Source organism: Culex pipiens, chromosome 2 (genome assembly GCF_016801865.2).
Source record: "Culex pipiens pallens isolate TS chromosome 2, TS_CPP_V2, whole genome shotgun sequence".
Lineage (NCBI taxonomy): Eukaryota > Metazoa > Arthropoda > Insecta > Diptera > Culicidae > Culex > Culex pipiens.
Genome location: NC_068938.1, coordinates 121,771,740 through 121,798,683, shown reverse-complemented (window position 1 = coordinate 121,798,683; position 26,944 = coordinate 121,771,740). Strand labels below are relative to the sequence as shown.

The window sequence follows — 26,944 nt, the reverse complement described above, 5'->3', positions numbered from 1 at the left end:
GAATCTTGGATGCACTGGGATGTGATGTGCGCATCGGTACCACATTTGGCGCAACGACGCTTCAGGTGGCAGTTCTTACCTCCGTGCCCGAAGCCCAGGCAGTTGAAGCATTGTGTGACGTCACGATGCACTGGTCGGTATCGCTCCCACGACACGATAATGTTGAAAACCGCTCGGATTGCCTTCAGCTCAGGAAGCGTCGTCGATCCCTTAGCCAAATGCAGCAGGTAGAGCTGGTCACGGTACTTGATGTCTTTGTTGCGTCGGCTCATTTTGTGCACGGCCAACACATCCAGTTTCAAAACTTTTAGCTCGGCAGCTAATTCCTCCACTGGCATGTCGTACAGACCTCTGACGACGATTTTGTACGGCTTATCCATGGCGACATCATGGGTAAAGTACTCCGCCTCGTTTTCGGTCAAGAAATCCTTGACCAGTTGATAGTGCTGCCTGGATTGCACCAGCACCTTAAATCCGTCCTGACACAGACGAATGTTGCCTAGGACTTTCCCAGACTTGATGAGTTCAACCAGCCCCGCTCGAAAGTCGATCGTTGCTGCTGATTGCCGCACATAAAAAGGAGGCAGTTTCTCCTTTCGCTGTTTCACTTCATTCTCCTTTGCTTCCGCTACCTGGTCCTCGTCAGGCAGTCCAGCGAACTTGTTGTTCTTCAATAGCTGCTCCTCGTGGGACGAAGAGTTCTCCTCCTCCTCATCCATCGGTACAGTACCGTCGCTCTTTTTCGTCTTTTTGCTGTTCGATGTCACTTCCAAAAGCACCTTCCTTTTGGAAATCCCCGGTTTTTGGCCATCAGTTGAGGCCTCAACTCAGGGCCGTGTACAAGGGGGGGGTTTTAGGGGTTTAACCCCCCCCTGGCAAATTTAGTTAGTTACACCCCATGCGCCCCTCGGCCCGAAGGGCCGATTTTTTTTTAGCTATGTTGCTAAAATGCCAAAGAGATTTTTTTTTCAAATCGATATGAAAAATTTGACTGGAGGCGCCCTAATGATTAAAGCATTGTTATGAAAATTATGAAAATTTCACTGGAGGCGCCCCTAAGACTTGATTTTTTTGAAAAATTTGACTGGAGGCGCCCTGATGACTAAAGCATTGTTATGAAAATTATGAAAATTTAACTGGAGGCGCCCCTAAGACTTGATTTTTTTCAATACGAATATGCAATATAAAAATTTGACTGGAGGCGCCCCTAAGACTTAATAAAATCATGCAAATTCTCGATATGAAAAATTTGACTTGAGGCGCCCTAATGATTAAAGCATTGTTATGAAAATTATAAAAATTTGACTGGAGGTGCCCCTAATACTATAAAAAAAAATCATACATTTTTTTATGAAAATTTGACTGAGGCGCCCTTATGAATTAAAAAAATCATGCAAATTCTCAATATGAAAAAAATGACTGGAGGCGCCCATATGACTAAAACATGTTTATGAAAATTATGAAAATTTAACTGGACGCGCCCCTAAGACTTAATTTTTTTCAATACAAATATGCAATATAAAAATTTGACTGAAGGCGCCCCTACGTCTTAAACAAATCATGCAAATTCTCGATATGAATAATTGAATGGAGGCGCCCCTACGACTTTAAAAAAACATTTTAATTTTATTATAAAAATTGACTGGAGGAACCCTTATGACTTGAAAAAATCATGAAAATTCTCGATATGAAAAATTTGACTGGAGGCGCCCTAATGACTAAAGCATTGTTATGAAAATTATGAAAATTTAACTGGAGGCGCCCCTAAGACTTGATTTTTTTCAATACGAATATGCAATATGAAAATTTGACTGGAGGCGCCCCTACGACTTAATAAAATCATGCAAATTCTCGATATGAAAAATTTGAATGGAGGCGCCCTAATGACTAAAGCATTGTTATGAAAATTATGAAAATTTAGCTGGAGGCGCCCCTAAGATTTTTTTTTTCAATACGAATATGCAATATGAAAATTTGACTGGAGGCGCCCTCATGACTTAAAAAAATCATGCAAATTCTCGATATGATAAATTTGACTGGAGGCGTCCCCATTAACTAAAACATTTTCATGAAAATTATGAAAATTTAACTGGAGGCGCCCCTAAGACTTAATTTTTTTCAATACGGATATGCAATATAAAAATTTGACGGGAAGCGCCCCTACGACTTAAAAAAATCATGCAAATTCTCGATATGAAAAACTAAATAGAGGCGCCCCTACGACTTTAAAAAAATCATACAAATTTTGTTATGAAAATTTGACTGGAGGCGCCCTTATGACTTAAAAAAATCATGCAAATTCTCAATATGAAAAAATTGACTGGAGGCGCCCCTATGACTAAAACATTTTTATGAAAATTATGAAAATTTAACTGGACGCGCCCCTAAGACTTAATTTTTTTTCAATATAAATATGCAATATAAAAATTTGACTGAAGGCGCCCCTACGTCTTAAACAAATCATGCAAATTCTCGATATGAATAATTGAATGGAGGCGCCCCTACGACTTTAAAAAAACATTTTAATTTTATTATAAAAATTGACTGGAGGAACCCTTATGACTTGAAAAAATCATGAAAATTCTCGATATGAAAAATTTGACTGGAGGCGCCCTAATGACTAAAGCATTGTTATGAAAATTATGAAAATTTAACTGGAGGCGCCCCTAAGACTTGTTTTTTTTTCAATACGAATATGCAATATAAAAATTTGACTGGAGGCGCCCCTAATACTTTAAAAAAATCATACAATTTTTTTTAATGAAAATTTGACTGAAGGCGCCCTTATGACTTAAAAAAATCATGCAAATTCTCAATATGAAAAATTTGACTAAAACATTTTTATGAAAATTATGAAAATTTAACTGGACACGCCCCTTAGACTTAATTTTTTTTTCAATACAAATATGCAATATAAAAATTTGACTGGAGGCGCCCCTACGACTTAAAAAAATCATGCAAATTCTCGATATGAAAAACTAAATAGAGGCGCCCCTACGACTTTAAAAAAATCATACAAATTTTGTTATGAAAATTTGACTCGAGGCACCCTTATTACTTAAAAAAATCATGCAAATTCTTGATATGAAAAATTTGACTGGAGGCGCCCCTATGACTAAAACATTTTTATGAAAATTATGGAAATTTAACTGGAGGCGCCCTTAAGGCGATTTTTTTTTTCAATACGAATATGCCATATAAAAATTTGAATGGAGGCGCCCCTACGACTTAAAAAAATCATACAAATTTTGTTATGAAAATTTGACTGGAGGCGCCCTTATGACTTAAAAAAATCTTGCAAATTCTCAATATGAAAAATTTAACTGGAGGCGCCCCTATGACTAAAACATGTTTATGAAAATTATGAATATTTAACTGGAGGCGCCCCTAAGATTTTTTTTTCAATACGAATATGCAATATGAAAATTTGACTGGAGGCGCCCTCATGACTTAAAATCATGCAAATTCTCGATATGATAAATTTGACTGGAGGCGTCCCCATTAACTAAAACATTTTCATGAAAATTATGAAAATTTAACTGGAGGCGCCCCTAAGACTTAATTTTTTTCAATACGAATATGCAATATAAAAATTTGACTGGAAGCGCCCCTACGACTTAAAAAAATCATGCAAATTCTCGATATGAAAAACTAAATAGAGGCGCCCCTACGACTTTAAAAAAATCATACAAATTTTGTTATGAAAATTTGACTGGAGGCACCCTTATTACTTAAAAAAATCATGCAAATTCTCGATATGAAAAATTTGACTGGAGGCGCCCCTATGACTAAAACATTTTTATGAAAATTATGGAAATTTAACTGGAGGCGCCCTTAAGGCGATTTTTTTTTTCAATACGAATATGCCATATAAAAATTTGACTGGAGGCGCCCCTACGACTTAAAAAAAACATACAAATTTTATAATGAAAATTTGACTGGAGGCGCTCTCAACATTAAAAATTTGACTGGAGGCGCCCCTATGACTTAAAAAAATCATGCAAATTCTGGATATGAAAAATTGACTGGAAGCGCCCCTATGAATTATTTTTTTAAATAAATGTAAAAATATGACTGAAGACGCCCCTACGACTTTAAAGGCATATGGTCGATATGGCAACATGGATTGAGGCGCCCTTATGACTTTAAAAAATCATACAAATTTTTATTATGAAAATTTAATTTAACCTACGACTTAATTTTTCAAAACAAATTCTCAATATAAAAAAATTGACAGGAGGTGCCCATACGACTTAAAAAATCATGAAAAATTTCGCTATGAAAAATTTAATGGATGCGAAGCCGACGACTTTAAAAAATTCATACAATTTCTTATTATCAAAATTGACTGTAGGCGCCTCTATGACTTAAACATTTTTATGAAAATTCTCAATATGAAAATTTAATTGGAGGCTCCAATACGACTTAAAAAAACCATGCAAATTTTCGATATGAAAAATTGAATAGAGGCGCCCTTATGACTTGAAAAAACATGAAAATTCTCGATGTTATAATTTGATTGTAGGCGCCCCTATGACTGAAACATTTTTATGAAAATTCTCGATATGAAAATTGAATTGGAGGCGCCCCTACGACTTAAAAAAATCATGCAAATTCTCGATATGAAAAATTGATATGAGGCACCACTACTTCTTTAAAAAAATCATACAAATTTTATTATGAAAAATTTACTGGAGGCGCCCTTATGACTAAAAAAAAAATCATACAAATTCTTATTATGAAAATTTGACCTATGACTATGAATGAAACATTTTTATGAATATTCTCAATATGAAAATTTAACTCGAGGCGCTCCTACGATCTAATTTTTCTAAACATATTCTCAACAACTACGACTTAAAAAATCATGCAAATTCTTGTTTATGAAAAATTGACTGGAAGCGCCCCTAAGAATTATTTTTTAAATACATATTCTCAATGTAAAAATATATCTGAAGACGCCCCTACGACTTTAAAGGCATATTCTCGAACTGGCAACTTGGATTGAGGCGCCCTTATGACTTAAAATAATCATACAAATTCTTATTATGAAAATTTAACTGGTGGCGCCCCTACGACTTAAATTTTTTTAAACAAATTTTCAATATTAAAAATTTGCAGGAAGCGCCCCTACGACTTAAAAAATCACGAAAATTTTGGCTATGAAAAATTTAATTGATGCGTCCCTACGACTTTAAAAAAATCAAACAATTTCTTATTATGAAAATTGACTGAAACATTTTTATGAAAATTCTTAATATGAAAATTTAATAGGAGGCGCCACTACGACTTCAAAAAAATCATTTAAATTTTGTTATGAAAATTTGACTGGAGGCGCCCTTATGACTAAAAAAAAATCATGCAAATTCTCGATATGAAAAATTTGACTTAAGGCGCCCCTACGACTTAAAAAATTCATGCCAATTCTCGATATGGAAAATGGAATGGGGGCGCCCCTATGACGTAAACATTGTTATGTAAATTCTCAATATGTAAGTTTTACTGGAGGCGCCCTTATGAGTGGGGAAAAAAATTGGTAATATTATTGAAAAAAAGTTGATTAATCGGTGCCCAAAGCAGCTTGAAAATGATAAAAATATTTTAAAAATAAGATTTTACTGGAAACGCTATTATGAAAAAATTAAAACATTCAGCAAAAAAAAGTTTGACTATCGTCGCCCCTCTAGCAACATAAAGACTGTTTAATAAGAGCCAAACAAAGTTTGGCGTACGATAACATAACAAAATAAAAATTCTGTTTAATGTTCTAGCTACAACATTTTTTTGCGCCGGTTGGCACACTTTGTTTGACTAGTTTTGGACAGTCTTTATGGCTTGAGGAGCACCGATAGTCAAATAATTTTATTTTGTTAATATTTTAACAAAACGCCGCTGGTAAAGTCCTTTTTCCAAAATATCTTTGATCTTTTTTTATGTTGCTTTACTTTTTAATTTTTTTATTTTGTCATGACCTCTTGTGAAATTTTATTTTCAAAAAGGTAGTCAAGTTGTTTTATTTAACATTTTTATTTCAACACAAGGCGCAACTTTTTATCATTTTTATGTTGCTTAAGCTAACTTTTTTTGATTATTTTTTTTACGTGTTGTGAAACTTTCTTTGAAATCTTATTTTCAAAATATTTTCATCATTTCTATGGTGCTTTTCAGGCGTTGATAGTATTTTTTTAATATGTTAATTATTTTATCATTTTTTTAAATTTGTTTAAAAGAGAGGTGCCTTTTCGGAACATTTTCTGGGGTAAATCGAAATATATCTTTGTTTCCTGTAGCAACTTTGTTACTTTTTATCGATTTTCTAGGACGTTTCTTCAGAAAAGTCAAGGAATCGATAGAAATATATTCAAAATTATCTTTTTTTCATTTTTTATACTCAAAAAGTCTGTTACAAATGTTTGACCCAAAAATGAAGTTTCTTATCTAATTTTTCAGATTTTCAGAAAATTCCGTCCAAAGATACAAAATTTCATACGTTTACATACCCATTCCAGCCCTCAAAATTGTATGGAGACTTGTATGGAAAAACAAATGATGCAAAATTGCTTCTTTTGACATAGGGAATGCAAAGAAAAGTCGATTGAAAATCGGACCAGTAGTTTCCGAGTTATGATCAGTTGAACACATTCAGTTTATCCAGCTACAATCCAACCCCACCTATAGACGGGGTTGGATCTAATAATTCGCCAAAAATCATTTTTTTAACAAGTTTTCGACCTTTAAAAAGCAATGGAAAGAAAAACTCTTAAAATTTGAAAAAAAAAAATAGGGTAGAACGTGTGACTTGTTTTATGTGACTTTACCAATGTTTTAAAAAATGATTGTTTTTCTTGGCTGTGTTTTTCACTAATATTTTCTGTACTTTTTTTCTATTGTCTATAGTCTGAGACATTTTTTAACAATTTAAATGATAATGGTTTGTTCTAAAGTAAAAAAAAAATGAAAAACATACAAAAAATAATGAATAATTGGCTGTAAAAAACATCACAAATTAGGTGATGCAAACATCAACTAAACAAGATAAATGCAAATCTAAAAACTAAAAATTAAACAAAAACAACATAAAACAAGAGAAGTAAAGTTTTTCGTAGAACAAAAGTTGCTCAAAATGACAAGGGAAAAATTAAAAAAAAAATCGAAAAAAGGGCAGCAAAGGGTAAACACTTAGAAAAAATCAAGTTCATCGATTTGATTTCTTTGAAATTGTGTATCTCAGAAACAAATTGCTCGATTTGAAAGTTTCAGAGAGAAAAATGTACAATTTTTTCTTGGCTCTTCAAAAATATTTTTAGGGGTACTTTAAATTCCAGAAGTGTTATTTTAAAATGAATAGAAATCAAAATTGATTGAAAATGCAGTCCTAAAATTAGCTTTAACCTGAAAACGGTACATTTTGTTAACAAAATTGCTTTAACCATTTTTGTCCACTTTTTCGTTTTTTTTCTTCAAAAAAATCATATCTCCTAAACCAGATTTTGCACCATCACTAAAGTTCCGTAGATGTCTTTTTTAGTCCCCTAAAACATAAAAAATCGGATTTTTTGCTTTGCCCAAGACACCAAATCGATCAGATAATCCCTTGTGAAGATATAGAAATTCATTCATTTGCATATAAATTTAATATGACCAGCCCCCAGAATTGTATGGACATTTGTATAGAAAAACGAATGATGCAAAATTGCTTCTTTTGACATAGAGAATGCATGGTGCATGGCAAAGTTTCATCCAAATAAAAAAAAAAAAAAATGAAAAGTTAAAAATCGTGAATAAAAATTGCAAAATCGTAGAGAACTACTCCTCATATAAAAAAAGAAAACTTATGAAAACTTGTTTTGAGCAATTACTGCTACACTTCTTCACTAAAACCCCGTTTACGCTCCACAAGTGAACGGCCCATCCCTCTTCCGATTTACGCCAAAACTCTCATTTGCGCAAAAATCTCAAATTCGCTCAAACTCCGAATTAACGCCCCCCCTTCATGGCGCTATTCAACACGATTTGCAGCGCCAATTCAAAAAGTGTAGTCTCCTGTTGCACCAATGTAAAATATATATAAAAAAACGAAGCTGACTTTATTTCTGTCGGCCGGTACTAGACCAACCACTGTCTTCTTTTTAACTACAAGGACTTCGCCGCCCTGTTTGAGTAAGGCACAGAGCGACGGCGCCGGATACCCATATTTACACTTAGAATTTTAGAGCGTCCGCCTCGGGATTCGAACCAGCAAAATATATGTAAAATATACCAAAGTATTATTTATTGAGATTAAAGATTGACTGTTAGCGCCCTTTCGCAATCTAAACAAGCACTCCATGCGCCCCTTTCGAGAAAACCCTCCCCTTTCGAAAATCCTGTGCACGACCCTGGCCTCAACCTTCCTTTTGGAAATTCCCACTTTTTTGCCTGCTTGAGCCGCAGGTAGGGCAATATTGCCGGCGTTTTGCGCCGGGACGCGACGAGTCATGTTGATTCAGACAACCTTCACCAACGAATGCTCGGATAACAATGGCACATTTTGGTATTATTTTGGTATTAAAGTGTTTTATCAAATTCCTCTGAAACTATGGGCAAATTTTGACCAATTTTGACAAAATAATTAATTTTGCGCTAAAATGATGTCTCAAAGCGAATGCTTTCATTGAAAACCGGAAATTTCAAACTTGATATTAAACATTTTTGATATACCCCCTACAGAAATGACTTAAAATTGTGGAAAATTTTCTAAGTCAGGATGGCACATTTTGGTATTATTTTGGTATTAAGGTGTTTTATCAATTTCCTCTGAAACTATGGGAAAATGTTGACCAATTTTGACAAAATAATTAATTTTGCGCTTAAATGATGTCTCAAAGCGAATGCTTTCATTGAAAACCGAAAATTTCAAACTTGATTTTAAACATTTTTGATATACCCCCTATAGAAATGACTTGAAATTGTGGAAAGTTTTCTAAGTCAGGATGGCACATTTTGGTATTATTTTGGTATTAAAGTGTTTTATCAAATTCCTCTGAAACTATGGGAAAATTTTGACCAATTTTGACAAAATAATTAATTTTGCGCTAAAACGAGGTCTCAAAGCGAATGCTTTCATTGAAAACCGGAAATTTCAAACGTGATTTTAAACATTTTTGATATACCCCCTACAGAAATGACTTGAAATTGTGGAAAATTTTTTAAGTCAGGATGCCACATTTTGGTATTATTTTGGTATTGAAAGGTTTCATCAATTTTCTCTGAAACTATGGATTTTTTTTTAATTTTTGACGAGATAATTAATTTTGCGCTAAAATTACTTGAAACCCAAAAATGTGAAAGCTGATTTAATTTTTTTATTGTGATGTACCCGCTAATATTTTTTTCAAAAACGTTGAAATTTTTCTAAGTTGGGATAACCAAATACTTTGAAAAACGAGTCAATCAACAGATTATTGAATTTTGGAGAATTTCAATCCAGTTTCATTTTAATAATACTTATTTTTCAATCTTGTTATTTTTCAGAAGCTTCAAGAACTTCAAGTACAGCCGTTCATCAATGACAAATGCATTCGGTGTGGTGAAGAATATCACTAAAAACAACATGGAATCATCAGGTGAGTAGATTTGGTTGTTGCATAAGGATCATTTACGTTTTTTTCACTAACTGCAACTGCTGCACTAAAAATGGTATGAAAATAGCAAATTTTGGTATTACTTGTGCAAATAACAGCGACCAAAATGTGCTCTTGGTTGCCCAGTAATAGATGATAAAATACCATGAAATCAAACCAATATCATGTTTGTGGAAGACCACAGGAATACCAAAATATGATTTTCCAAGGGCGCGGGAATACCTAAAATTAAAACCATGACAATACCAAGTTTTGGTATTCAAGCAATGTTCAAAAATCCAGAAGACCTCAACTTGGTATTGAAATGATTTTATTTTGTGGTATTATTTTACCTTTGGAATAACATGGTATGGTATTGTTGTGCCCTTCCACATACAAGCTTTTGGTATGATTTCATGGTATTTTACCATCTATTACTGGGCAACCAAGGGCACATTTTGGTCGCTGTTATTTGCCCAAGTAATACCAAAATTTGGTATTCCCGTGTTATTTACCCCTGCTCGGGAAGCGCTACCTGCAAAGCCAGGCAGTTTGAGCAAGGACGCTCAAAATTTGTCTGGAAACCAGTTCGCTACCCTCCCTGTGGACGTGAGCGAGAAGGAAGAATTTGAACGACGGGAAAAGTTGCCACCCATTTTTGTGAAAACATCGTCATCGGATTCGGTGCGTAAGTGGCTGACTGGGTTTATCAAATCTGGTGCTTTACGAGCTTCCATTCGCTTGTGTGCTGATGGACTCAAAATTCTCCTACCTACCAGAAAGGATTACAACTACGTTCGGTATTTCCTGAACAACACCAAGATTGAATACTACAGCCATGACGATCCAGGTAAACGCCCCATGAAACAGGTCCTCCGAGGTCTGTACGACATGGATGTGAGTGTGCTGAAAGAAGAGCTCAAAACTCTTAAGTTGAACGTGATCGAAGTCTTCAAGATGACGAGACACAACAAGGACATCAAGTATCGTGATCAACTGTACCTGGTTCATCTCGAGAAAGGATCGACAACGCCGTCTGAGCTGAAAGCAGTTCGGGCAATTTTCAACATCATCGTGTCTTGGGAACGTTATCGTCCAGTGCACCGTGACGTGACGCAATGTTCGAACTGTTTGCAGTTTGGACATGGTGGAAGGAACTGTTTCATCAAGAGTCGTTGTGCAACCTGCGGAGGTGAGCACAAAACTCAAACTTGCGAAACAATCAACGAGAACATCGAAGCGAAATGCTTCAATTGCGGCGGCGACCATTCTACCAAGAATAGAAGCTGCCCAAAACGAGCTGAGTTTGTGAAAATTCGGCAGCAAGCGACGACGAGGCACCAACCAAATCGTCGCAAAACACCACCAACTTTCACAGACGTGGATTTTCCTGCTTTGGCGTCACCTGGAGCGGGATCTGTTCGAGTGGTTCCAAATCTGCAGCCATTGCCGTTGAATCAGCGGCAAAAAGTTGCAGAGAATACAACACCTCCTGGCATCAGTCAGCAACCGAGGGAAAACCAACCAGCATCAACGGATGAAGGCAGTAGTGACCTGTTTTCACCACAAGAACTTCTGAACATTTTCATCGAGATGACAACAACACTGCGTGGGTGCAAAACTCGCCAGGAACAAGTAAGAACCTATAACAACTGGTGTTCACTCCCAGTCCATACTCGAAGTGAACTAACCTTGTAAGAGATGTGCTTCCGGTGTCAGGGCGTACAAAACCGATGGGACTCTCCCTTAAAATACCCAGGGTCGGCGTGACGCTCGAAATTACTCAAAAACCAAGAAAACACTGCATTTACCTAAGGGAAACTACTTTTATTTCGTGCACAGTCGACGATTTATTCCAGGAATCCCTTCCAAACTTCCACTAGCTCACACGTCCCGTCCCACTTCCTTATAAATACTCCTACCTCACACGTCCTCTTCCTCTCTTCGCACTTCCGGTGCACGCGTTCGGGGCCCCGTTCTCGCCGCTCTGCCGTCGTCGCTGCTCCTTCCTGCTGTCGTCGACGCTCCTCCGGCGCTCTGCTTCTTCGTCAGTCGGATGGACCCTCCGACGTTTCGGCTGCAGCCTTCACGGACCCTCGCCAGCCGTTCGCGCCCTTCCTGTGCTTGGTGACGAGCAACAGGCTTCGACGGTGTCCGGGGACTCCGTCGGAACAGTCCGGGGTTAGGGTTCGCGGGTATAACGGTAACGGCCTGGCGGTTGAGCACTGTTCAGCGAAACGCTGACGGCTCGTACAGATGGTTCACCGGGCCGGATGACGCGCGGCCGGGGTGAAACCAAGCGGTGTTCACGAAGTGAACAAAGGAACACAAAGGGGTCCTGGATGAGGGATTCAAAATGGCGGTTAGGGTATTGTCAGGCTTGGGGGGTTTGTTCGGGGATTTTCCTGGGGTTTTCCGGCCATACCTGGATGTCCAAATCACACGAGCAGCTCCTGCTGTCTCGTCACGGCCACGGATGTAGATCTTCCGGGCACTTGCCAATCCTCCAAGGATTCACTACTCCAACACTGGTATTCGCGGGTAACGGTTGCACTTGCCGACAACCTTCCACTTCTCGATATCCGAACTTAATGACCGAGCAACGGTCGGGTCAAAATCCCGAACCCCTGACCTCTTACGCGCCAACCCATCTCCTCCTCATCCTGTCATCCTCAAGGATTACGCACAATCACCACCCCCAATGGCCGCCCATGCGATGTTATGCAGCAGCGCTCCTGGTGGTGACTAGCGGTAACGACGCACGGTGTGGGACTTCCAGCTTCGGGTTTCTTGCTTGCTGGACGGCGTCCTGGTAATTTCCCGTCGACAAACACAACGTCTTCTTGGCACAATAATTTACATTTAAATAATTTAACACAAAATTCGCGACGAATCACATCAATTATTGTACACAACACTCACACTGGTTACAAATCCTTGGAGCATTCATCTTAAAATACAGTTCGTAGTTTACTCGTTCTAATGATTTTGAATAATTCAAAGAATTTTTATTTTAGTTTTAAGTTAGGATTAGTTGTTAAAGTGATTTTTTCTTTTTTTTTTACCCAAATGTATTCGATTAAATGCAAAAATGTAAAACAATTTGAAATAAATGAATGAATGTGAACAGTTAATAATAAAACGAAAAATACAACAAAGATGAAGAGCATTCAGCCATACCACTTAGAATGTAAATGAAATGTAATTATTATAAGAAAGTTCAATAAAGACATATTTAATTTCAAAAAAAAAAATACTGAAGACTCAGCAGATCCTTCGCTGGAGAGCCACTTTTGCACTTAGTGTTTCAAACGAAGGACATCTGCAAGCACTACTACAACTACTGTACTACAAAACCCTACGGTGACGTAGATACCTTTCCGGACTCTTTCAGGGCACTGGGCGAGGAAGTTGTCGCCGGAACATCAGCCTTCAAGAGTTTTGTGTGAAGAGAACGAAACAATCACCATAAAAAGCAGCATCACCACAAGGAGGGAGAGCAGCACCACGCAGATAAAGACGTTTTTAAGCTTCGCGCACTTTATGAACGCCTTTTTAATGATCTTGACGAGGTCACTGCTGGTGGATGTGGGTGGTGGGGTGGGGATGCGCTAGAAAAGAATCTTTTGAGGGCGGTTCAGCGGTTTCCAAAGTGGGGGTCAACTTGGGGATTCGGTACTGTAATCTGAATGTACGCAATTTATGACTTTGCATCTGTTCTAACCGAACACATTAAAAATTATTGTGCAAAAAATGGCTAAAACAGCTGAATCAATTCGCCCCCGTTTATGGCAGCTTTTGCTTTCTAAAATATGGATGTGGTTCAAAATAAGTTTAGGAACCTCTGCAAAAGAGGTTCACTCGTTGAGGTGGGAGCAGTTTAAGGAGGTCGATGTCGAGCGGAAGGAAAAATAAAATTCTGTCAAGACCGGAAAAGACCTCAACAAACTGGCTACCCAGTAACTGCGCCAGAGATGATAAAAGAGCACGTCAAACAAAGTAACTCACATTCAAAATTGTGTGTGAGTGTTCTACTAAAACTTAACCAAACGAGGACGGCGACGCCGATCTCGCCAGCATCCACACCCAAGAGGAGCAGAGAGACATTATCATGTATAAACACACCAAGTTCGGAGGGTCCCGGGGCTGGACTCGACCACCGTGGGAAGGTGCGTTTGTTGTGGTCACTACTTTACATAAACATAAATCGTACCCAGGTTCGGGTCCCGCGGACTTCCACTCCACTACCCGGACTCCGGAATGAAACATCCGGACAATAATCGTACACATTTCCGCGGACGCTTGGCCTGGGGAAGCGCAAAAAAAGGCACTTTTTCACACGGGCGAGCGAATATTACCAACCTGTGAGTGTGTGTGTGTGTGCGCGAAAAAACTCTTCAACAACCCTCCAGGATACCGCGCCACCCAGGTCAAGTTCCATTTTTGGGCAAACTTCACTCCGACCAGACAAAGCACCTCCAGAACGAGCGAAAATAAAAATGCTCGTTTTATTTCCTCGAATAAAACAAGCTGCGTGTGTGCATAAATGCGATGCATAAAATTGTATTAAAAATAATAAAATTCCGCGCTTAAAATTATTCAACGCAGACAGAAGGGCTGGGGCATTTTTTCAGCCCCGCCACCGCCGTACAAGAGACATTAAACTGAACGGTTTCACTCTTCTGCTGAAAGCATTCTGCCATTTTGGATCGGAAAAAGTTTCGAAATAATGGACGGATCGGTGAACTACTCTGAATACTACATAAGTTTGGATCAGCGGAACATCGTTCGTGAGCAAACAGCTGGCACGTGTTGATTGTCGTGTTTTTGGATTTCAGTTATTGCATTACGCGTGAAAAATGTTCATCGAGCGATATATTTGGCAATTAGGAAACGAATATAAATATTGTCTTTATAAAATAAAATTAAAAACATTTTATATTATTAAAACACTGCACAGTGGTCCAGATTGCAAAATTAAGTGGAAAATGGATTTTCCGAAAAATGGTTAAGTTTTGGAGCTTTGGTGTCTTCAGAAAAGTTGTTGCATATGGAAAGGGGCAACTTTTGGTTTGGTTGAAAATTAGGGTGGTTCACGATTAGGGTGATTTTGGAAATCTAACTTTACAGGAATATTTTTTGGAATTTTTTCGTCTTCTAGAAAGTTGACGGGCTTGCCAATCCAAGCAACTTTGTCGAAGACACCAAAATTTTATCTCGTAATCTACGCCTTCTACAACAAAATATATAGAAAGCATCTGAGCAAACCTTCAAAAATCAGTTTTTTTAACGTGGCAATTCAAGGTTAAGTTTTAAAATCAGGAAACGTACCCAATTTTCTAATAGGTTTGGATACGCATTTTCCACCCAAATAAACCGAAAAGTGGGATTCAGGCTCGACTACCAATAGGTTAGTCTTAATCAATTTCGCTCAAAATTGGCACCGATGCATAAAATAAATCTAAAAACGATAGATGATTTTTCTGTGAGAAACTGTTTACTTTTATTCCGGTAGTCATAAACGCGGACAAAAATTAATTCGCAAAAACATAAACAATCACTTATGAAGTAGAGAAACAAACACAAATTTAATCTACTTCATGTTACGTTTTTAAGAAAACCATGACGAAAACGTAACATGAATCGGAACAGATCTGGTCAGGGTTGCTTTTTTTTAACCACTTGTTCACTGAAATAAAAAAATAGTACAAAATTCCTTTATTCTAGGAATTTTGCCTCTTTTCCTTATTTAGTTTTCGGGTTTTATGGATTACGTAATAAGGAAAGTTGATTCTGATTTTAGCATCCTATTCAAATTCAGTGTTGGAATTGTAAACTTGCTCAAAAGACTTGTGATAAACTCAATAGTAGTTTATGCAACAAGTTGCAAAAAGAGGATTTTTTCAACACGAGTCGTAAATACGAAGAGTGCTGAAAAAATCAAGTTTTGCAACGAGTTCCATACAACATTTTTTGCAATTCCAAAAAAAACACACACTGAGTGAAATTTTATGTCATATTTTCATGTATTTTGTCAATAAATCGTTTTAATCAAAAAAATGTTGAAAAGTGTTACTTTTCGAAACAAGTGCTGAAAAGTAGAACTTTTCAGCATTTATTTTGAAAAGTGTTGCTATTTGATTCTGTTATTTTTGGTACAGAAAAGTAGGCTATTTCGTCGTTCAAGAATGACAGGAAAAGTAATTAGTTTCACGACGGAATTGCAAAAAATACTTTTTTAAACAAGCCCAAGAAATTAAAATTTTGCTTTTGATTTTGTTATTTTTATGTCGATAGTAATTTACTTTAAAGAGGAAACGCAACTATTTTGAGTCTCATTTATGTTTGTAAGGCTTTCAATTGAATAATATTGCATTGTTTTTCAAAACGACATCAAAAACAGCTTTTCTGGAAAATGTAATTGAGCTCAATTTGTTTGCGATGAAAGGTGTTTTTTTCGTTCATGCTTACTTTGCTCAATTGAGTACAATGCAAAAATGCAATTAAGTCCAGAGATTGCGCACATGAATGACACTTTGTTGTTTTACCCCTCAGGAGAGAGTAAACTCAATCATTGTGTTCTCGTGGTGGAGGAAAGCGGAGGGAATTTTAAATAATAACTTACCGAGGCACCGGGCACAATGTCCCCGAAGCCGATGCTGCTGAGGGAAATGAAGCAGAAGTAGCTACCATCTAGTATATCCCAGTTCTCCCAGTCGGCAAACAGTCGAGCACCGAAAAATATATACCTGAAATGCGCAGCAGGAAAAAAAGAGTGGATTTGGTGAATTTTATCCTACGGTTACAAGGGGGAGTTTGCAGCAACACAGCAAGAGTACTCACCCGATCATGATCATTATACAAATAGTAATTGGAACGGTAACGGTTTGTGTTTCGGCAGTGATTTCGTCCTCGATGTCGTCCTCCACATTGGAGGTGGTGATGGTGGCGGTGTCGAACCCGTTGTCACCCAGCTCCGACTGATTGATCCCCCGGGCGAGGACGGAAGCCGTGGTGGATGAAACGCCAAACAGCACGGTGATGAAAAATGTACAAGAAGAAAGAAAATTCAGTGAAAAATTGCACCAAAAATTCAAATTTATCGTCACACTTTGTTTTGCGCTCGACGCGCGCGCTGCTGTCTGTGTATTGGAGGTGGTGTGCTGATAGTTTCTCTGAAGTTTCAAGCATTTATTTTCCAAAAAAAAAAAACGTGTGGTACAAAAAAAAAGTTTAAATGAGATTTTTTAAATTGTTCCCTTGTTTCAGTATTTTAAATGTTTTGTTCTGGGGAACAATTTTGTACACCCAAAACTGGCAGCGCTAGTCCGAGAGAATGATGGTCTCGAGTCGAGAGAATAGTGGTACCATTCACGGACGCAGAGAACACAGCTCGAGATGGGCGATAGAACTATTCTCTCGAAGTTCATTTGCAAAAAAAGTTCATCCGTCAAACAAAAAACCAAAAGTGTCGACAACGGGAATCGAACCAGAGACCTTTGACAAACCAATCCAATGACTTAGCTGCCTCGGCCACCACAGCTTGGTGACCAAGTAGAAGTCAGAAGTCGATGTATGACACTTGTTGGAGATTTATTGATTCAACTAACGAATGAACTCATTTGTTATGATGGTGTGAGTTGGTACCATTATTCTATCGATTTTGGCACTGAGCCCTCAATAAATTTTGAGAGAACGATTATCTCGATTCTGAATTTTGGGTGTAGAACATTGCGAATCGATACGAATCGTACCTACAGAGTTGTAAAAATATCAAACCATCAGCTTTTAGCAACTACAATTATCAAGCCTGAATATCCATGGCCCAAATTCAACTGCTCTTCTTTCCGTATTGATACTCTCAGTGCTGAACATAGCCGAACACGTGTTTGTTCTTTCATTGCAGTTTTCGTATTTATTAATCAGGCTGAAACTTTGTTGGTGCCTTCGGTATGCCCAAAGAAGCCATTTTGCATGGTTAGTTGGTCCATACAATATTGTTTTCGAAAAGATCGAAAAATTTCACGAATGTTTCATATTTTAACATTGTAAATCGGACCATTAGTTGCTGAGATATCGACATTAGAAAATGGTGGGTTGTCTGAGTGAGACTTAGAAAACATCAATTTTCCTGTTTTAAAACCTTTGCACGGCGTGTTTTCTGGGCAACATTAAGGAGAAAAAATAGTCATCGCCACTGTCAAATGTGTCTTATAGGAAATTTTCTCAGCTTTCCAATGCTTCTTAGAGCGAAATTTTTCATAGAGAAATTTCTGAGATATCTTTATTTTAAGTTTTTTGTTTTAAATCCCAGCATCATTTTTTAGAAACATTTTATTAACAGTTCAGGAAACTTGTCAAAAAATGCGTTTTATGTGTCATTTACTCATCAAATATGCAAAATAGGGGGAGAGGGGGTAATATGCACCCTCTAAGGGAAAACTGTGATTTCTCAACCATTACAGCATTACTGTGGAAGAATTTTGTTTGATGTTCTAAAACAACTATTATTCTTCGTCATCCATGTGAAAAAAGTCTTAAAAAACCTCAAAATTGTTCGAAAATATCAAATTTCTAAAATCATTTTTGATTCATTTCAAACAACCATGCGGGGCAATATGCACCGCAACATTGGGGCAAAATGCACTACAACAACGGGGCAAAATGCACCACAACATGGGGCAAAATGCACCGGGTAAAATCAGTTTTCACTAGTCACCACTAGATGTCACCGCTGTTTTTACTAAGGAGCTTCACAGCGGTGCATTTTACCCCGACCACGCTTTTTGCAGAAAATTTAATTAAAAATGCATTTTTTGATGTTTTTGGACTCATCTATCTACAGAATAATGAAGATTATGGCAAAAACTATTTACCTCAACACTTACAATATAAATAAATGCTTTTTATATTGTCCAAAAATCATAATGAAAGTGCAAAGAAAATTAGATGAAAACACAACATTTTAAAGTTTTGCAAATAACTTGAGCTGTTTTTATACTGCGATGCTCAAATTTTTCCAGCATGGTTTAGCAATGTTAAGCTTCCAATTTCTAAGATTTTTCTCCGGAAAATTCTTCCAAATACCGAGAAAAGCAGGGGGTGCATTTTGCCCCGGGGGTGCATATTACCCCCTCTCCCCCTAAGTCAAGAAACAACTATTTAAAAGGTTTCAAATCGCTAAACATTTTAAAAATTTTGTTCTAACCGTGTTTTTGAATTTGCGTTTTTTTTCAGAAATTGAAATCAGAAAACTGTATTAAAATATATGTTTACAAGAATTAATAGATAGATAGCTGATACAGTCGAATTTTTTGCAGGTTTAATATTGTTAAGGGTAATTAGATTTTTATGAATAAATATCATATTTCCTTAACCAAACATTAACCAGTTGCATGGATACCAAAACCTGTTATTTACTCGAAATTGAACAAAAAATTACTGTGTAGAGTTTCAGGGGAAATACTTTTCATGAGTATGAAAGGTTTTTTTTATAAGTTTTTTTTAAAACATTTTACAAGTATCTTGATTTTTGTTCAAATAGCTTGTAATTAAGTTTTCCATTTGATTTTTTGTTAAAATTATTATTTTATTTTTTTTTCAACAAAAAAATGTTTGTGAAGGTGTTTTCTACATTCTCAGTTGAAACTCACAAATTTTATTGCTATTTTCAAAGGCATTTTCAACAGTAAAACATTAAAAAATATATTTACTTTATACTCATGACTTTTCAAGAATGCAACAGTAATTTGTAGTACATTTTTGAGTTTGAATCATATGTTGTATCTTTGTTCCTGGTTCATGTTTGTTTAAGGAAATATCTTATTTATTCATAAAAATGCAATAATACTCTTAAAAATCTAAAACCTGCCAAATTTTTGGTTTTATTAGCCATATCATAGCAGGCACGTGATACATGTTCACAGAAATTATGTAATAATTTAATATGTTCGGTGATGACCCCGGGACCCCTTCCGACTACAACCCTGGACCGATATCTCTCATCTCGTGGAGATGATTGCCGCAGCTCGTCCAACGTGCTGGACTTGAGCTGACGGCTGTGGGAGAAAGCGAGAGGTCAACGGTCATCACCGAGGATCGCGAGGATCGTGCCGCTGCAACAATATTAGGGGGAGCGGTTCTCTACTACGATCCTCTCTGGAGAATCGTAGTAGAGGACGTCGCACGACCCGTTTTCGCAAGATTCGGAGGTTTGCCAGAACATACAATTTTTCTGATCGTTCAGTTGTGTCTGGACACCGGCTGGGTAAAGGAACCCGCGCGCGACCGTGATCTGACCTTTTTAATGTGTTAGACTTAAGCGAAATATAGTTAAGTTGAATATAGTGCGTGCGTTTTAGTTGAAGTAGTTGTGTTTTTGTGTGCTGAAAGAAGAAGTGGATCCGTACGTCCCTACAAGATCTGACCACTCGGCGTCGAGGATATTCGCCGTCGACGGGGTCACTGAACCGTGCTGCTGGGGTAACGACCTGTGGCTCTGCACAGCTGTAGCCGCTTGACCTGCGCCCGGTAGCACCAGCCGCACACAACGCTAGTGTGATCCTCATCCTGGAGGTTTAAGTCGATGTGGGAGTGACTGCACCCGCTGTCGAAGGCCTCGCATCACCCCTTCATAAAAATTCTAGTATTTTTTTATTTGAATGCGGTTTTATGATTTTGATTACTAAGTAAATCTCACAAATTCAAAACTCAGTTAAAATATAACTTTCAAAATGTTTAGCGATTTGCAACCTCGTTGTGTTTCTTGTCTTATTTTGCACATTTTGATGAGTAAATTACACATAAACACATCATTTGACTAGTTTCTAGAACTGTTATTAAAAAGTTTCCAATAAATGATGAAGGGATTTAAACAAAAAACTTAAAATAAAGATATCTCAGAAATTTCTCGAAGACACATTTGACAGTGGCGATGACTATTTTTTCTTGATAAGGTTGTTCTAGAAAACACGCCGTGCTTTGCATGGCAATATCTCAGCAACTAAAGGTCGTATCAACAAAGTCGAAAAGAGCAAAATGTAAAGAATTTTCTCAGCTTTTCAAAAATATTTTTTCAAGGGTGGGCAAACATGTGAGCTAATTTAAAAAAAAATGAAAAACTGTGACTTTTTTCAACAAAGTTACCTAAAGATAGTTATAACTTGAAAACTGTGCACTTTATCAAAATTTCACTAAAGTACTTTTTGATTGAAAATTTGATTATACATACATCGAAAAATGAAGTTGACCAATATTTCGATTTTTTCAAAAAATCGAAAAAATCAAAATCAAATTATTCGCTCTACAACATTGCATTGGCGTTCTCGATTGCGAGATTCCTACTCGAAACTAGGTGTCCGAAGGCTTGATTGTTGAGGCAATTGCAAACCTCTTTTTACACCTAAGCTTCCGTCCACCCCGGGATTCGAACTGACGACCTTTGGGTTGTTAGTCCAACTGCCTACCAGCGACTCCACCGAAGCAGGACTCAGGGAGACGACTCCTACACCTGGATTGAGCTATCGACCTAACCCTCTTGGTTAGGCCGGAGCCAACATTTACTTCCCCGTCACCACGGTTCCCGGCATTCAAAAAATCAGTATTGATTCAAAAACTAACTTAATCCACCTATGTGGTTGATGCCTTCCACACTTTTTACCAACAATGGGTAATATGAGTGGTTTAGACACATATTTCAGGTATTTTTTTTAGGTCCAGAAAAATAAGTACACAGATATAACTTAAGTGGTCAGAACACGAGACAGAGTTGTCAGATCATCAATTTTGTGGACTCGTTAGAAAGGATTTTCGATTACCTAACCAACAATGGGTTGGATGATGGATCCGGACATCGTTTACATGCATTTAAGTGAGACCCGGCTTCAAAAAAGTACATAAATATCACTTAAGTGGTCATAACTCGAAACAGGGTTGCCAGATCTTCAATGTTGTGGACTCGTTGGAAAGGTCTCTCGATTACCTAACCAACGATGGGTCGGATGATGGATCCGGACATCGTTTACATGCATTTAAGTGAGATCCGGCTTCAAAAAAGTACATAAATATCACTTAAGTGGTCATAACTCGAGACAGGGTTGCCAGATCTTCAATGATGTGGACTCATTAGAAAGGTCTCTCGATTACCTAACCAACGATGGGTCGGATGATGGATCCGGACATCGTTTACATGCATTTAGGTGAGATCCGGCTTCAAAAAAGTACATAAATATCACTTAAGTGGTCATAACTCGAGATAGGGTTGCCAGATCTTCAATGTTGTGGACTCGTTGGAAATGTCTTTCGATTACCTAACCAACGATGGGTTGGATGATGGCTCCGGACATCGTTTACATGCATATAAATGAGATCCGACTTCAAAAAAGTACATAAATATCACTTAAGTGGTCATAACTCGAGACAGGGTTGCCAGATCTTCAATGATGTGGACTCGTTGGAAAGGTCTCTCAATTACCTAACCAATGATTGGTCGGATGATGGATCCGGACATCGTTTACATGCATTTAGGTGAGATCCGGCTTCAAAAAAGTACATAAATATCACTTAAGTGGTCATAACTCGAGACAGGGTTGCCAGATCTTCAATGATGTGGACTCGTTAGAAAAGTCTCTCGATTACCTAACCAACGATGGGTTGGATGATGGATCCGGATATAGTTTACATGCATTTAAGTGAGATCCGGTTTCAAAAAAGTACATAAATATCACTTATGTGGTCATAACTCGAGACAGGGTTGCCAGATCTTCAATGTTTTGAACTCATTGGAAAGGTCTTTTGATTACCTTACCAACAATGGGTCGTATGACGGATCCGTACATAGTTTACATACATTTAAGTGAGATCCGGCTTCAAAAAAGTACATAAATATCACTTAAGTGGTCATAACTTGAGACAGGGTTGCCAGATCTTCAATGTTTTAAAATCATTGGAAAGGTCTTTCGATTACCTAACCAACGATGGGTTGGATGATGGCTCTGGACATAGTTTAAATGCATTTAAGTGAGATCCGGCATCAAAATTCCAGCACCCGATTCGCAACTTAGACACTTTTTATACGTAACTTTTGAACTACTTATCGGATCTTCAAACAATTCAATAGTGCAGTATGGGGCACCAAACCGGACCGAATGCAACTTGTTTGACTCAAATCGGATCAGCCAGTGCCGAGAAAACTTGGCAAGAATTTTGAGCACCAAGGGGAATACGCACACACATACACACACACACAGACATTTGTTCAGTTTTCGATTCTGAGTCGATAGGTATACATGAATATAGGTCTACGAGCTGTTTTTCAAAAGTTACTTTTTCGAGCAGGATTATAGCCTTACCTCAGTGAGGAAGGCAAAACTCATAACTCAGTCAATGATTTTTTTGCAAAACCTGGAAATTTCTGAAAAGTTGGCATTTGATGTCCCCTAAAACAGATCAAAAAATTAAAAAAAAATAGTGTTTTTTTAGCAAATCGAGTTTTAGTGACAAAAAGTGAAATTAAAAATCACCCATTTTTTTTAACCGTGTATCATTTTTTTACGTGTAGTCCTTCTCCATACATACAACTTTGCCGAAGACACCAAGTCGATCAAAAAATTCCTTCAAAAGGTATAGATATAAATTTTCATACATCATTTTTGTATGGACAGCTGCCAAATTTGTATGGAAAATTATATGGATCAATTAATGATGCAAAATGGCTTCATTGAGCATACCGAATGCACCAAAAAAGTTTCAGCCTTATTAAAAAATACACTTTTCAAAATAAATGCTGAAAAGTTCTACTTTCAGCACTGAAATGGGTGCTGAAAAGTTGAATTTTTCAGCTCTTGTTTCGAAAAGTAACACTTTTCATTTTTTTTTTGATTTAAACGATTTATTGACAAAATACATGAAAATTTGACTTCAAATTTCACTTAATGGGTGTTTTTCGGAATTGCAAAAAATGTTGTATGGAACTTGTTGCAAAACTTAATTTTTTTAGCACCCTTCGTATTTATCCAACTCGGTGAACCTCGTTAGATAAATGTACGACTCGTGTTGAAAAAATCCTCATTTTGCAACTTGTTGCATAAACTCGCGCAGTCCTGTTTTTTCGTCTCTTTTGTGTCGCTCTTTGTGTGCATGGGGTGATTGGTTTTATGTGAGTAGGTTTTTTTATGTTATTTTTTTTTTCTCTCCATTTCCTCAGTTTGATTTGCGGTGCCTTTCCGTCGGGTCGTGTTTTTTTTTCGCGATCGTCGTCGGTGTGTTTTTCGTTTTTTTTTCGCGTGCGTGTATGTAAAGGTGCGGCTGGCTCTGGTTGTCATCGATGATAATTGAGTCAGTCTGATTTGCGATGCCTTTCGGTCGGGTCGTAGGGGTTTTTCGCATTCGTCGTCGGTGTGCAATAACAACAAAACCTTATCATACCATTTCAGCTCGATAAACATCGTAACTCGTCGTTCGCTTCGTTAATCAGTACCCTACTAAACATGAATCATGTAAAACTCGTAAAAACATCTCAATTAAAAGGTCAGACTGTTAAATACTTCATCATTTAATTACAAATAATTTTGGTTCTATCTTTCCACAGCCGGCTGTCTAAGATAAATCCATTTCAATTAAAAGTTAACAGCCGATAAACGGGAAATGACTCATCCGCAGCATCCGATTGCTTGCCTTGAGATTAAAACATAATACCTTTCAACAAACACTATGATTTTGGGTCGCATCATCATCTTCTATGATGAATCCTGACCAAACACCCTATCCTACTAACAAATTTTCAGGTTCCTGGCGCTTGTGGGGTGTAAGCACAGAGTAAATCAGCTGCCCTAGTAGCAACCTGCGCTAACTAACATTCCCGTCCCTTAAAATCGAGATCTACAAACTGACATGGCGGGCGCCGTTGGTGGCCAATGACTGTTACCTATTCGCAACTGATCTAGCTTTAGCAATCATGGTGTTTTATCTTTTCAGCGCATTCATACATGCTGTTGATAAGGGAAACACCACTAGATCGTCGAAGCATATAATCAGTAGTGCTGAAAGGATATTACGGTTCTGTTCAGCAACGGAGGGGCAACCATGGGTGATCTCTCATGCTCTCATGCTCATGCTCATGCTCATTTTGCAACTTGTTGCATAAACTACTATTCTAATATTATATCAAGTTTTGTACTTCAGAACCACAGACTGATAAAAAACGTAAAAGTTTTGGAAAAATTATATTTTAAAGAACTCATTGATATTTCGTCGCCGTCGCGCTAACTTGTCGTGAGTGCATTTTGGGCCACATTGAGTTAAAACGCCAATTTGTGCAGCTCACAATGCCTCCCCAACATTTTTATTTCAATCCTGAGATATTAATTGAAAACCAAAAAGCACCGATTTTTTTTTGTCACTTTTCATAAGAAAGAAGTTTCAATCTTGCCTTGCTATCTTGACACAGCCTGGAAATTGATGAAAGTGCGACAAGTGGCCAAAGGTCAGAACGCGTTTGTCACAGGAACAAACGCGTCGATTTACTAATTTTTCATGGTGGCATTACTGAATGTTGTATAAAGAACTTTTCGATACTTTTTGTTTCAAAATGTGAAATTTTGTATTTTTATTTGCTTTGCCTCCCCTAACTTGACCTCGTCCAGAGCCGAGAGGTAAACACTTTGAACTAGTCTTATTAAAAGCATGAGATATTTGAATAATTGGACGAATTCTGAAGTTTTTATTGAAAAGGTCCAATAAATCAAATTTCCAGTTTTTGCTTTTTTGGTGTTTGTGGAACCGTCTTGAGTCAGGGGTATTGAAAAACACCCAAAAAACAAAAACTGAAAATTTGGTTTATTGGACCATTTCAAAAAAGAAAAAAAAAGTCCAGAATTATACTTTATTAAAAACATATTTTATTGAAATTGACCATTCTTCCAAAGAGTATTGTGTATCTCTTTCACTCCTTATGTCAGTGTTTACATTTTACTCAAAAAAATATTCACGTTGAAGTTACGTGAAAAGCTATGTGGTATTTTTCCACTAGGGTTTTCACGTAACTTCTACGAGGTGACCCTAGTAGAAACGGTATTTGTTTGGCCAGATCCCTTCACGTTGATTCTACGTGTTTCACACGTAAAAGCTAAATGAATCAATCGATGATTTCTACATGTATGTTGTAGTAAGCGTTATATGAACTTTATAGTAGTAGTTTCTGATTTTAGTTTCTTTTTTTTTGGGTGGAAATAAAAAGAATTAATTTTAATTAGCAGATACTTTTTTTATTTATACTTTTTCAACTTTTTTGAAACGATTTCATACAACTACACAACTTTGTAATGCGATGCCTCTTGCCGGAAATAAACTGATGACTGCACTGTATGATGTGTATGATATGTGGTCAAAGTTTGCCGATTCTGCTGACCGCGGAAAAACCCTTTTCGGCGTACTCGGAGTAGATGATTGGACCAGATACCAACTCCATGACCTGGAACGAGTTGTGTAATCCGTACTCGTACTTCTCCGGGGCACAATCGGCATAGATCCACGACCCGTTGGCCAAATCCGAAACATTTCCGGTGGCGTCAATCACCACAGTAACATCGGCCACAATTGGCGTTCCGACGGACGAAATCGACGTCAGGATGATGACCGAGATTGCGCCTGGGATCGCCTTCGAGGGGTTCTTCAGGTCACCGCTGGTGATATCACCAGCCAGAATGCCAAAGGCCATCGAGAAAGAAGATGCTTCTTCTAGACATCTGAAACAAAAAAAACATTAATTCTTTTAAAAAACTGTTTAAACTAAATTTAATTTACCATCTGTAACATTTTCGATAAAATTTTGCGACCACAAGTCCGGCAGCAGCTCTTCACCGAACGCCATCAATTTTCATACCAAAATAATCACGTAGAAATTTCGCCAAATGGTGCATTCGAGTTCCGTTGAAGTTACATTTCAAAACACATAAAAACTACATGGAAAATCCTAGTGGAAAAATACCATAAGGCTTTTCACGTAACATCAACGTGAAAACATTTTTTTGTCAGTATACTTTCACATTGTTTTTACGTGTGTCACGTCACGAGGGGAAAATCAGGGTTACGTGATTTATCAGGTAGCATCAACGTGTGGATTATTTTGAGTGTTGTCTATAGTAGAGAGCCACATTGCATTTCCCTTTATAGGTCCCTAAATAATTTTAGCAAACGGATATTTTGAAAAATCATCTTTGGACATTTGGTTAAGTTAATGCAAAGCTGATTTTTTTTCTCAGGAGAATTCCGCAGTAGTTTCGGTTCGTGAAAAGGAAACATTCGCGCTCGTTTCCGCCGTCTCTCACGCTTTTGTTGCGGTTCAC

At 37.5% G+C, this 26,944-nt stretch overlaps 1 protein-coding gene across 2 annotated transcripts in view; it reads right to left on the bottom strand.

Annotated features, from left to right (window-relative positions):
* LOC120419581 (potassium channel subfamily K member 18) overlaps positions 1–26,944 on the bottom strand; it is a 102,128-nt gene that overhangs the window by 22,504 nt on the left and 52,680 nt on the right. For both annotated transcript variants that reach the window (XM_052707462.1, XM_039582309.2), the window contains exons 7-8: positions 16,446–16,582; positions 16,228–16,351 (exon numbers count right to left, since the gene is read on the bottom strand). In XM_052707462.1, the coding sequence (XP_052563422.1) occupies positions 16,228–16,351; positions 16,446–16,582 (261 nt within the window). The remainder of the gene's footprint in view (positions 1–16,227; positions 16,352–16,445; positions 16,583–26,944) is intronic.